The sequence below is a fragment of the Portunus trituberculatus genome, chromosome 48 (assembly GCF_017591435.1).
Source record: "Portunus trituberculatus isolate SZX2019 chromosome 48, ASM1759143v1, whole genome shotgun sequence".
NCBI lineage: Eukaryota > Metazoa > Arthropoda > Malacostraca > Decapoda > Portunidae > Portunus > Portunus trituberculatus.
Window position 1 is genome coordinate 13667667 of NC_059302.1, and position 14232 is coordinate 13681898.

Here is a 14232-nt window from a genome sequence, read left to right on the forward strand (position 1 = left end):
ACTCTTGATTTTCTCCTCCTCCTCCTCCTCCTCCTCCTCCTCCTCCTCCTTCTTTTCCTCTCTATCACTCCTCGTTCTCCCTCCTCGTTAATCTCCTCCTCCTCCAATCCCATCATCTCCTTTCTACCTACACTTCCAACATTTTCGTCATCCTCTTCCTTCCTCTCCTCCTCCTCCTCCTCCTCCTCCTCCTCCTCCTCCTCCTCCTCCTTTTCTATTATATACGACTACAACCACCTCTTACCTTTTATATATTACCTTTTTATCCTTTTCTTCTCCTCCGAGTCGTGATATTTAAATTATACAGTACTAATCGTAAAATATGAAGCGAAAACAAAAATACGTGAGGCTCTTTGATGTTCTTATCTGCAGAAGACTAATGGTTTTCTGACGAGTAGAAGCCAGTCTAAGGGAGGAATAGGTAGAGGACGACGAAGACAAGAGAAGGAAGAAGAAACTGGAATGGCAGAATGATGAGGTAAAGCAGGATAGATGGTAAAAAGAGGTAGAAAAACAAGAGAAGGTGGAAGGACGAGGAATGATAAGGAATGGAATAAGAATGGCAAAGATAGAAACAAAAATAAGAAGGAAAATTGAAAAAAAATTGAAGATGAAGCCAAGGAAATTGGAAGAGGAAAAAGGATGAGGAGGAATAGGAGGAAGAGCAAGAATAGACAAGAAAAACGGAAACAAGACAGGAAGGGAGAGAAGAAAGAAAAACGTAAAAAATGAACGAAGGAAGGACAAGGAAAACGCTAAGAGGAAAGACAAGATGAGGAATAGGAAAATAAGAATAGTAAAAAGGAGAGGAAGATGATTATGCAGAAACAAAAAGAAAAAAAGAACAGGAAGAAGATTAAGGTGAAGGGCAGGAAGAAAAAAAGGAGGAGGAAAGAGCAAGTAAAGGGGAGGAGAATAAGAAAAGAGAGTGAACGAAAGAAAGGATATGATGAGAAAAAGGAAGGAGGGTAAGAACGGAAGGAGAAGGGAAGAAAAGAAATGAAGAGGATGAGGAAAAGGAAGGCCGGGAAGAAGGAAAAACATATCGTCAAGAAGAAATACGAGAAGGGTTGAGGGGCAAAAACGTAAACAAAAAACGACCGAACGACAATAAACCAGTTGGTGTTGACAAAGACAGGAGACACAGGCGTGAATTACATCCTACTTAGCTGACGTCACCGTGTGTGTGTGTGTGTGTGTGTGTGGTTCTGGTTGTGGTTGTGGTTGTGGTTGTGGTTGTGGGTGATACTTTACTGTTCACTCCATATTTAGACCTCATAGAAATATGAATAAATCATTTTTCTTTCTTCTTTAACTCCCTGTTCTTTCACAACATACTGGAGAGTAAGCCTTCCTTTTTCCACACATAAGCCAACCATTAACTCACTCCGCGCATTACATCACCCAAGCATCTACCAACTCTCACCTTTCCCTTCCTTCACTCGCACACCTCACTCCTTCCCGTATCCTCCACATTCTTCACCAAAATCGACACTTGACTTTTCACTTCTTGTTCACTTTACTGCTCCCGGTTTCACTTCTGAGCGTCCACCTCCATCCGTCTTCATTCTAGCACACTTGCTGACTACTACTCGGCTCGCTCCAATCCGGTTTTTGCGAGTTTGCTCCCAATTATAACGAAGCGGGCGACCTTCTTCTTGTGAAGGCTGGTCACACGCAAAAGGCGCAGTGTGAGCCTCGCCTGACCCACTTCTCCGTCAGGTAGGCAAGGGCTCTCTCTACCCGAGTTCGCTCCCATAAGAAGCTCAGCAAGATTACGTTCATTTAGATTTCGCAGATTCGTTAAGTCTCTCTCTCTCTCTCTCTCTCTCTCTCTCTCTCTCTCTCTCTCTCTCTCTCTCTCTCTCTCTCTCTCTCTCGCTCTCTCGCTCTCTCGCTCTCTCGCTCTCTCTCGCTCTCTCTCTCGCTCTCTCTCTCTCTCTCTCTCTCTCTCTCTCTCTCTCTCTCTCTCTCTCTCTCTCTCTCTCTCTCTCTCTCTCTCTCTCTCTCTCTCTCTCTCTCTCTCTCTCTCTCTCTCTCTCTCTCTCTCTCTCTCTCTCTCTCTCTCTCTCTCTCTCTCTCTCTCTCTCTCTCTCTCTCTCTCTCTCTCTCTCTCTCTCTCTCTCTCTCTCTCTCTCTCTCTCTCTCTCTCTCTCTCTCTCTCTCTCTCTCTCTCTCTCTCTCTCTCTCTCTCTCTCTCTCTCTCTCTCTCTCTCTCTCTCTCTCTCTCTCTCTCTCTCTCTCTCTCTCTCTCTCTCTCTCTCTCTCTCTCTCTCTCTCTCTCTCTCTCTCTCTCTCTCTCTCTCTCTCTCTCTCTCTCTCTCTCTCTCTCTCTCTCTCTCTCTCTCTCTCTCTCTCTCTCTCTCTCTCTCTCTCTCTCTCTCTCTCTCTCTCTCTCTCTCTCTCTCTCTCTCTCTCTCTCTCTCTCTCTCTCTCTCTCTCTCTCTCTCTCTCTCTCTCTCTCTCTCTGTCTCTGTCTCTGTCTCTGTCTCTCTGTCTCTCTGTCTCTGTCTCTGTCTCTGTCTGTCTCTGTCTCTGTCTCTGTCTCTGTCTCTCTCTCTCTCTCTCTCTCTCTCTCTCTCTCTCTCTGTCTCTCTGTCTCTGTCTCTGTCTCTGTCTCTCTCTCTCTCTCTCTCTCTCTCTCTCTCTCTCTCTCTCTCTCTCTCTGTCTCTCTCTCTCTCTCTCTCTCTCTCTGTCTCTCTCTCTCTCTCTCTCTCTCTCTCTCTCTCTCTCTCTTTCTCTGTCTCTCTCTTTCTCTCTCTTCTCTGTCTCTCTCTCTCTCTCTCTCTCTCTCTCTCTCTCTCTTTCTCTCTTTCTCTCTTTCTCTCTCTCTCTCTCTCTCTCTCTCTCTCTCTCTCTCTCTCTCTCTCTCTCTCTCTCTCTCTCTCTCTCTCTCTCTCTCTCTCTCTCTCTCTCTCTCTCTCTCTCGTTTCTTTTCAGTGATCCGATTCTTTCTCTGGAAAATCATGTTAACAAATCTGGAAGGAAATAGAACAAGGTCTTGACAAGCTATGCATATCCCAGGGTGTACGTGCTATTATTAAAACGCATTATTCCCTCACCAGTATCATTTACAAAAGCCACACTTCCCTCTTTATTAGTGAAGAATCCTTGGAAAGATGTCTTCCGAACCATGAGAGTCTACTAAAAGTAGGCCAGATAATAGATATTAAGTAACGATTACAAGTTTCGTAATGTGAAACTTTCTGGTCTCGCATTGATTATTTTCAAGAGCCACAAATTAATTGCAAGGTTTACAAGTATGTGTTCCTGTTGATGTAGAAATATTGTTAATCTAATTCTAGAACCATAGGAAAACGCTATTAAAAAACAATTTTATTTCAAATAGAGCCTTTCTGGTGAATATAGTGGAGATACGGCGGGAAGTGTACGAATATGTTCTAACAGGATATCCCTATGTAATACTTTTTCCTACCAGACATGGAGCACCAGGCAGGAGAGAAGGCTTCACGACGGCAGCCTTGCTGCAGGAGGTGGTGAAGGAACTCAAGGTAATGCTTGCTCCCTTCCCCAGCAAGGAGAGCCGGAAGTGCATCCCCCTGGTAAAGCTGCGGCTGCACAAGAACTGCGCGGTGAGCCAAATGTCTTGCTTACTTTCCCATTCAGTTTGAATAGCAGGAGATTGGTGGGAGCAGTGCAAAGCTTGTAGTGGGTGTTTTAGTTTTGTGTTCTACCGCGGCAAATGTTGACGGGAAAGAGATTATTTTCCATCATTAGCCTATGCTTCAGTGGATTAGCCTGTGCTTCAGTGGCCTATAGTAAAATCCCGCTATCCTTTCTGCTTGAGGATCGATTACATAATGGCCGATCATAAGTATAATGAATTTCCATTAAAGAACAATGGTTTTAGTTTGTGTGTGTGTGAATGTATGCAGGCATGATTGATAGACTAAAGGGGCTATCACACTGGCCCATGATACGCTGAACGAGGAACATGCGCTCCAGATAGCTGGAACTTGCCCGGGATTAGCGGAGCAAAGTTGGGATGGCTTCATATCCATCCCGGTTCTCCGTATGCTATCCCAATGAAAAAATAAATATAATATATGTAATAAAAAAAAAACTTTCTAACTAAAAAGAACGTGCCTAAAGTGTGTGTGTGTGTGTGTGTGTGTGTGTGTGTGTGTGTGTCTGTGTGTCTGTGTCTGTGTGTCTGTGTCTGTGTCTGTGTCTGTGTCTGTGTCTGTGTGTCTGTGTGTCTGTGTCTGTGTCTGTGTGTGTTGTTCTGGTTTATTTTGATTAGGCGTGGTCATAGTTGCTGGGCCGTTTGCCTAGCATAGCAAGAATGCGGGCAGCTTGTGTATGATGATGTTTCTGGTTTCGTACCAAGAACCATGGCCCGCGTTCCGCGTATCATAGGCCAGTGTGATAGCCCCTTAATGTTCCACAACAACTGGGTCAACAACAACTGGGTCACAGCGTGTTTACAGACATAGGAGTGAGAAAAACTTAATAATCAAATCAAGATTTATCTTTTGCACAACGTATGCATGCGTATAATTGAACACTTCAAAAATCATCACGTGAAAGAATCTTAGAAAGGTAATTAATTCAATAAGCGGATATCAGTGAAATTGATGCAGGTAAACCTTTCTGGAGATGCCGCTTGACTTGACCTCTGAAACGAGCAGCTGAAGAAGACCTGAAAGAGGCGTGGCAGGTTATGGTGTTGAAGGTTCGCACGGACGGACGCGTGGCGGGAACACTGAGAAGCAGAAACGGAAATAAAGTTACGATGATAGGAGATGAAATTTTACTGCAGAACGTTTGAGGAAGAAAGCAAGATCTTGACCTTAAAAAAAAGTTACTATGTTTGATAAAGAATCTTCATGAACACTGCATGTCAATTAACTTAGTTATGTTGAAGTGTAGGTGGTCACCTGCGTACCATGTAACCTGTATTTGTAATGAAGTGAGACACGCAGCAGAGACAGTTCAGTACACCAAAGGCTTGAACTTTCTCCACCTGCGGCCTCGTTGACGTTCACCATCTGTCTGGGGTTTTTGTACTCAGTAAGCTCCTGTGTGACTTTTAGAGTGATGACATCCTCTCTGAATATTCGTTTTCAATTTCATTATTCATTTTCGCTTTTGCCTTTTCGCTGAAGTAGATTTCTTTCTTGAGATCAAACACCGCAGCCATGACAACTTGAAATTACTGTTGTCTGTACTCGCTAACCTCACGTGTTCGGTGTTTTTATTCAGTAATGACGTTCGTTATGGGAACTTCGCTCTCTTTCATTTCTCTCGTACTTACATTTCTCGCACCTTCAATATAACCTTGCTGTGAACTTTATCGCGCCGGTTCGTGCAGTTAAGAATATATTTTGCACACTTAAGTTTGGTTTATTATCCAGGAAAAAATGCATATAATCGTAAATGACAGGCACGATAAAGTACTTAGCTGATATTTTCACAAACTCTCCTCCATTACCTTGACAATAGACTTACACCTCCACCATTCTTTCTCTTGTAATATTCATCTCACCGTTGTCGGATCGTTGTTAATATTAATGTTGATATTGATATTTTCCCCTGATCCGTATGGTACGTCTAGTAGAAAAGAAGAGCTAGTGCGTACGTTAGTGTTGTAATATTGTCGAAGAAAGGACTGGTTGGAAGCGTTCTTACCTACACCCGGAGTCATATGTACATTGAATATGGCTGAGAAAAGAAATAACCTTTCCAGGACCTCCATTTTTACCTAGCAGGTCTATACGTGTCGCGTTATTGCTCCTGTTGGAGATGCTGCTTGAAAAGTTTCAGCTAATGGGGTCGTTTTGTTTTTCCACGCCGCCATCAAGTGACGCCGCTGTGCGCTGCGGGTCACGAGAGTGTTTCTTGCCTGTTTATTGCTGAGAGTTGTGACTGGCAACGCAAGATATGAACAAACATATCTCACTAAACACCTTGTTGGAGAAGAAGGAAGTAAACACGCTGCAGTTATTTAGCGGAGTCATAAGAACATCAAAACACCAGAAAACCATGCAGGGAGGTGCAGGAAGCCGTAAGTCCCAGATGTGGCAGTCCCTGTATCCTGGTCTTGGTTTTTTTTATGCATAATATGGTATGTTTGGTATGTTGTCATAGTGATACTCCGGCATCGTTATCCTACATCCACACCTCAGTGCTGGAGTTCATAGTGGTTGGAGAAATTCACAGTATTGGGGAGGAGGTTGGGGGAGTAGGTGGTTATCTAATGAGGTTGCATTAATGTGTGTGTGCCTTCTTCCACATTAGTATTACAATAGCATTGTGTTGCGTTTAAGCTCTGTTGCAGTTAAGAACGTTTAATTCATGCGATATATAATGAGTGTTTTGTTTGTCATGAGGCGTAAAGATTAAATGATGCTGTATAATAGATGACAAAAATGGGTTTCCAATGCAGGTCTTGGATTGAGGCTCTCATTCCTAAAATGTTTCGGGGTTTTCTTCACACTATTTTCAACAGGCTTTAGTGGAACCTATGAATACTTTCAAAGGTATTTTCATAGTTCTAGTGTAGGTTTCAGCATTTTATATCGTTAATGAGAAAAACAACAATGGGGACTTCACTAATCAACTCTTTGTCTCTTCAAAACAGTCTGAGGTAACAAAGCGCTTCAAAATACGAAACGATGTACGTACTCGCCAAGCTTGTTGCCATGAGGTGACATAGGAAGATAAATAAGATAAGGGAAGAACTTTAGAAAATAAGGGAAGCTTCAAGAACTCTGCAGGAAAATATCTATTTCTACCCATCATCCCCACACAGCACTAACAATCTGATCACCAATTTGATTCCATTCAGCTACCGCTTTTTGAGAACCAATTCCTTCGTATCTAATTATTGATGAGCCAAAATTGACTAATGTTAGAACAATATTGAAATATTAGCGTTATTTTCTGAGTTATGGGTAGGTGAAATTGGGTTACGTCTAGATTAATCCAGTTCATAAATTTTACAGCTTAATCTTTCGGTGTCTATCAGCTTTTGAGAAGACATCATAGTTATCCCCGGAAATTAAGTCACACTGTCGGTATTAGTAGGCGAAGGCTATTTCCGTTATCTGCAAATGTAATGATCTTTTACCTGAGCAGGAACAGCCACCACCCATGTAGGTGTATGGGTGAGATCAACAGAGTCCATACGGAAAACGTCGCACACTAATGACATAGATAAAGATACGGATGGAATCAAGGACCAATGGAAGTGTGGTCTTCAGTACAGCATAACTTGAAAACATTTTGCTTACACGTATCGACTCCATCACATATATTTTTTGTACCTCTAATATTAACTTCTAGTCCCTTGCGAAATGCGCCACATATATGCTAACTACGTCCTCGTTGTTTCATTATAGAAGTTTTGTTATGGCCAAAACTTTTCCCCGCAACGCTTCAGTCCTTGTTAAACACTTGCTGTAGCTTATCTCTACCTCCATGCCAAAGTTTTCCACTAAGCTTCGTCTCTCGTCCTCTTTCTTCAATAATTAGGAAAGTGAGGTATATTTAGATGAAGAAAGAATGAGAGTATAAGAAAGATTTGAAGTGTGTTTATTCATGGAAGGGTACACCTCACACCAGCTAGAAACAGACGCACAAACTTATTCATAGTAAAGAATCTAGTTTTTCAATCAAGTTGGCGCTCGCTGCTCGCCATCAGGGATATGTTGGCTTCGTTAAACACGACGCGATATCTCTCGTTTTGCCGTGGATGTGTCAGCAAGAGTCACATTTCACTATGTGCTTAAAGTAAGGTATAATTTTTTGTCGAAGGTTTACAAGAAATCTCTTGTATTTTATTGCCTTGTATTGATGATGGATAGGAAAATTAAGGTGAAAGTAGAATTATTAATGAAATAATCGATGAAAGTAAATCTGTGATGTATTCATGGGTTTTCCTTCACATAAGTAATCTCTCAACCTTTGTTATTATATTTTATCGGTAATTAGCATAGCAGAAAGAGCAGCCATCGCTCATAACACTACCTCACCCATATATTTCAAAGAACAAAACGGCCATAAAGGGAATGAAGTCTCATTAGCGGGAGCTGCAACGGCCGAGGCTCAGAGCTCGCGAAGACTTGTGTAACTTTGCTAATTTCAAAGCCATTCTGGAATTACACGTAGATTAGTCTGGAATTACACGTAGATTAGTCTGGGTAACGTAAATGTCTTCCCTTCTCATCCAGTATCTGACGGCCCACTACGAATGAGAGAGCGTGCGCCTGTGCACGCACGCACGCACGCACGTACACACTCACACATGCATGTACACGAAAATTTGCATTCCTAGCAGCTTAACTAAATGTTGCGCCAAGCAGGAAAAATTGTCATGTAATAATTGATAACAGAATGAAATAAATTTGTTTGTGTTTGTTTGTTGCGTTGTGTATATTTCTGTGTGTGTGTGTGTGTGTGTGTGTGTGTGTGTGTGTGTGTGTGTGCGTGTGCGCGCGCGTTTGTCTTTGTTGCTGTGTGTGTGTGATTATAACACATACTGGTGTGTATGTGTGCTTGCATACACGTTCCATAGTGGTTACTCAGTATTGAGAAGCAGTATATAGTATGGAATGGTAGGAGTGCACAGTGACAGGATCAGTATGGTGTAGTGAATTGTGGAAAATTATTGAAGCAGGACAACTTGAAGGAAGGATCTCCCCTGGTGCATGAGGGAACGAGGGGACATGGGCGGACAGAAGGGAAAGGAAGCCCCAGAGGGAGGGTGGCGGGAACAAAGTGTCATTTCCTTTACCAGTGGTCATGTCATGGCTGCGGTCATCAATACTTCAAGGCGGGTCAGGCCACGCTCACACGCCTAGCTCAAACTTTTACGGTTGATGGTGATTATTCATGAAAAACGCATAACTATTAGTAATGATGCCTTTGGAAGCGTGTGAAAATTTTGTACAACTCGTTTCCCTCTCCTGTTGCTTCATGCTTGGGACAGTTTTGTTCACGTATGAACTATTTCACACAGGTTCTCCTTGCTGTTTTTTCCTTATTAACTGTTTGGAATACTTGTTTATCTTTAACGCAAAACATCTCTGACACTCCGCGTGATTTGTGCTGAAGCCTGTTAAGGTTGTCCAGTTGAGGCGGTGAAACACAAACGCAGCCCTGTTTAGGTTATATGAGTCCAGTTTGTGACGAGTGAGCCTGTGCAGCGGTTGCTTCCTAGCAGACCTGGCAGTGCGCGCATTGCTTTCATCCTTTTTTTCACACACGAGCTGAATTCTTGCCACTGCAGAATATTTTAGAAAAGCTCACGGACAGATTAATTCAAACCAATCCTCGTCAGCCTTTCAATTAAGGTAATCATGTTATTATGTTTTACGCCATGATTTGCTTGACACTGACCTCGTCATTAAAATGAAAAATGGGATTTATATTACTGGTTAGCCAGTCCCTTTCTCCGCCGCCTTCAGCCTTCATAGCCATTGCAGACTTTAGGCTGGGTGAAACTAGGAGCGAACAGTCGTTCCAGAAATTGGAACTCTGGACCTCCTGGAAGGTGGTCAGACACAGCACTACCTCAGCATTCTTTGACACTTTTTAGGAAGAACACTTGGTCATTCGCCATCATTTCCATCATCACTGCCTTATCATAATACCGTCACCTTGTGCATTAAAGACAGCCTCCATCTTGGTGTGTCATTTACTCCATGGAAGCGCTCGTACTACCTTAACATAGGGAGTTAAAAGAGCGAGAGCGAGACGTGTGTGTGTGTGTGTGTGTGTGTGTGTGTGTGTGTGTGTGTGTGTGTGTGTGTGTGTGTGTGTGTGTGTGTGTGTGTGTGTGTGTGTGTGTGTGTGTGTGTGTGTGTGTGTGTGTGTGTGTGTGTGTGTGTGTGTGTGTGTGTGTGTGTGTGTGTGTGTGTGTGTGTGTGTGTGTGTGTGTGTGTGTGTGTGTGTGTGTGTGTGTGTGTGTGTGTGTGTGTGTGTGTGTGTGTGTGTGTGTGTGTGTGTGTGTGTGTGTGTGTGTGTGTGTGTGTGTGTGTGTGTGTGTGTGTGTGTGTGTGTGTGTGTGTGTGTGTGTGTGTGTGTGTGTGTGTGTGTGTGTGTGTGTGTGTGTGTGTGTGTGTGTGTGTGTGTGTGTGTGTGTGTGTGTGTGTGTGTGTGTGTGTGTGTGTGTGTGTGTGTGTGTGTGTGTGTGTGTGTGTGTGTGTGTGTGAAGAAAAGATCAAGAGAAACCAAGGGATCGTGCTATATACAGTGTAGGCGCTGTAGTGTCGCTGTGGAGAGAAAAAAAAAAAACTTTGCACGTTGTGGCATTGGAAAATGGTATGTGCCAAATACTCTTCCTTTGTGTGGGACATGACCTTCGTTTGAGCCTTGTTTTCTATTAGGAAAGTTACCTTCACTTTATATATAAGGATAAATAGCGATGCCTACATACTCCACTTCCATTGCCACTGCTTCAACAGCACCATCAGCATCTCCACCATTACCGCAATACGTGTCGTGTCCATTATAATCGTTGCATTGTTCTTCACGGTTTTTGTTTGTGTTACATCTCTTCCCCCTTGCGTGTCATTCATGATGCAGTCGCGTGTGAAGATTACAAACATGGCGGGGTCTCTACATCAAAGTCATCTACGGACCTATCGCCAACACATCTAAAGTTTTAGGTTGACAGGAGTGACAAAAAAATTCATCCCCAACAATAGTTACAGAGCGGTTGAAAGTCGAGGTTGAAAAATTAACTCGTCTATTTTTTCCAACCTCCATTCTGGTCGCTCTGGTCAACATGGATTTTCCATTGGTGGGCAAAATTGCGTCTGTGCGCCGCTTGGCCTCCATTGAATTAGTGATAAAGTGAGGAGCGCCGCTTTTAAGGCCGCTGCACCTGATGCTGCAGTTTATTTTATGGACTTCATGTTACGTTTAGACTCCGATGATGTCCATGAGCATTGCTGTTTATAGCCATTTCTCTTTTGCAGATGTTTTCCATTAGTGATTTTCGTCCGTATTGTTGTTTCTATACGACCTTCAATCAAGACTACTACTTTGTTTTATTGATTTTCATGCATATTTCCATTTTAGTCCATACCCTAATAGATGTCATTTATTTGCAAGCCTTGATTTAAAATAAGTCTTGGTAATAATGCGTTTCCCTTTAACCTTTATATCTTGATCAAATATATTATTTGCTTTGGTGAGATTAATGTGCATATCAGACCAACTTGGTTAAAGATGTACATATTTTCCCTGAACTGTAGGCGATATTTGTGTTTGCAAGAAAGGAATGGATTAAATTCGTCATTTGTCATATGAGCAATAGCGAATTAAATTGTAATGTCTTTTGTCTTTAAAGGAAGAGAGAATGATCTGAAATGAGGATATGGTTACCCCGGGGTTCGAACCTGCATGTGGTAGATATACAACAATTATTATAATGAGACCATTGCTATCATGACAGTCTGAATGAAGCTTGGTCACCGTCAACTATTGTGATAATGCAAAAATATACTGCATATTCACCTCTATCACTATAATACGAAATATTATAATAGTTCTATTTTTTTTTAATCATGTTGGACTTTATTGGTGCCAATAGTTGAGCAGTCTTTCCTTGAGCACTAACCTAAGACAAAGGCAATGTAAAGTCTTGCCGGGCTGCTGTATCGATTGCGCTGCCGTCTGGGTAAGGTTTAGACTGGCTAGTTAGCTGAGCAGAGGACAGCGTGGCAGACTGGTAGTGATGAAAAATGTGCTTCGCTGAGAGAGGTGTAAAGGATTAGTTTTGCCATTTCTCACTTGTATGACACATTAATGTGTTTAAGCTATTATTATATATGTGATACAAAGCTTTACTGTCACAACTTGACGCTTATGTGAGTTCCGATCCTATCAATGGGCGTGCTGTAATCTTTCAAGTTATTGTTACTGCCTCAAAGATCATTATTGCACCTCAACGTGTAGTAAATGCAACTTTGCGTGTAATTTATATTCTTGCTCAATACAACAAATACCCTTTTATTCGTTGGTGGTGAGTATCTCTGTTGTCAGAAAAAAAAGGTAGCTACTTACTTATCTACTGTTTACTACTACTTGCTTAAAATGGCTGACTTCTTCAGCAGTAGTTACTAACGTAACGAATATTCTGCCTCGCAAGTTTTGTGTTCCCGTATTATAGCCTCCACATGTGCTTATCTATATTATAGTCCTCAGTAGCAATACATTATCAGGCACAGCTTGTACCAGCGTCAGCGTGATGTGTATTAGTTGCCGCTGCTCTTTACATATCAGATTGCATAATTCAATAAATATTACCTTTTTTGCAGTTCTGTTGTTTGGCGATGATCTGCTTGTGTCTCTTTGGCTTTAGCATGTGGATGCTCTCAACATCATCCCCTGATATTGTAGTGCAACATGAAAACTTGGACACGAACTCTATCGATACTCTGGAATGGCTGGAACAACAACAGATACGTGGAGAGTCAGGAATTGAGAGTAAAAAGGAAATGTCTGGCTTGGCAGCTAAAGTTGTAGGGAATGAAGAAACTGAAGGATCACACACTAATGAAATGCAGGAACCATCACTGTCTGCTGAAGGAGAGGATACTGACAAACTCGAGGAATCAGTAGGTGGAGGCGAATTTGAGACAGAGGCTGTGGTGTCAGTGGAAGACAAGCTGATGGAGGAGGACACAGTGAAGGAGTTTCAATCGCTGAGACCAGATGGTACTGAGCACGAGCGATTAGAAGATATGGACAGCCACACTCTGGACAGCGAGGAAACGAGAAACACTATGGCCATCAAACCCAAAATCCTAAAAGTTATTCACCACGAGGCTCAGCAGTGTCAACAGGGAGGCGAGGTGTTTCTGCACAATTACGTGGACATGTACCGCCACTTATTGAAGTTTTTCCACATTTTTGGAACCTTTGCGTCTGTGCAGGGAAGGATGCTTGAGGCTCGCCTTCTTAGTGTAGAGAAATACATTCGCAGCGGAGACGGTCAACACTATTCCACACTGGCTGCTATGATTCATTTTGAGGACGTGACTGGAAGGATACGTCACATCTCTCCCTTCTCAGGTACTACGTTGTTCACCTGTCTCCAACGACACCTGCAGTTTATGAATCGCTGTTTGGCTAATGTCCTTCCCCTGAATCCAGACATGTCTCTGCTCCGCGCCTTCCAAGCTGCGTACCAGGAAGTTCTGGAAGCTCACCATGAATGGTTCGTAGCAAACTTTTACTTGACAGGAATCGGCATGCTGCCCACGAAGGAAGCGGCGCTGCGAGCGTTGGCCTCCGTTGACGGGGACAGGGACGCTACATCCATGGAGGTACTTCACAACAGCATCCTCGCTGTTATTCGCGCGTTACATCAGGTGACCCAGGCATCAGAAGCTACGCTAGTGTCCACCAATGCCTTGCAGAAGATACCAAAGCAAGTTGTTACTTGAAGAGTCTTGATATCGATATTTGTTTGCAAGATGTGTGCATTTTGTGTAATAAAGATGTTACATTTTCTTTGGTTAAGTGTAAGTAATCATGATAATGCAATAAATGTATTAAAGTTCTGCACATTGCATATGAGTGTATGTACGAAAACTCATTATGTAACTATTTTTGCTCTACTGCTTAACAAGAATCTTTGTCCTGGACGGGAGTGAAGTAAACAGTCTTAAGTGGTTTTTCCTGAATTTCCATCAGATTTCTAATTACTCTAACTTTCTGAACGTAGTCTTGTTGAGGGTTTGTGGCGTGAGGGCCTTCATGTTATGGTGGAATGTATAAGAAAAGGACTTAAGTCGTGCAGACTAAGATAACTTTCTTCTTTTTGCCGGGGGTAAATTTCCTTACCATTATATCATTTATTCCTTCACCCACGCTGCATTCATGTTGGATGCTTATAAGTGAGGAGCTAAATATTAAATACACTAATGAAATTCTTGTATAAATATATTGAGTTCAGAGAATGCTAAAAAAATAAATTCAGTTGGTCTTGCTTGACCACGTGATCATAATGAAACCTTGTCACTGGAGCCACTCACTGCTCACCGAAGGAGGGAAGGGAAACGTGCAGATATTACTATTATTAGATAAAGATACATATGAGTGCTGTAGATAGCAAAGCAATGAACGTTGTACAAGACTGAGACCGTGAGACGAGCAGCTTTTCAGTCTTTTCTTTGCAAGAGCTGGTTGGCGTCGTCTGTCACAAAAAGTATTAAGGGGACTCTTAAAAGGGTATTAAAATGAAGATAGTTGTT

General features: G+C 42.4%; 1 protein-coding gene across 1 annotated transcript in view; it reads left to right on the forward strand.

The window, feature by feature from the left end:
- The window catches only part of LOC123498744, a 33808-nt gene extending 20154 nt beyond the window's left edge, over nucleotides 1-13654 (forward strand). The window contains exons 2-3 of the mRNA XM_045246147.1: nucleotides 3441-3594; nucleotides 12292-13654. Of these exons, the coding sequence (XP_045102082.1) occupies nucleotides 3517-3594; nucleotides 12292-13422 (1209 nt within the window). The 5' untranslated portion in view covers nucleotides 3441-3516 and the 3' untranslated portion in view covers nucleotides 13423-13654. The remainder of the gene's footprint in view (nucleotides 1-3440; nucleotides 3595-12291) is intronic.
- The last annotated feature ends 578 nt before the right edge of the window (nucleotides 13655-14232 follow it).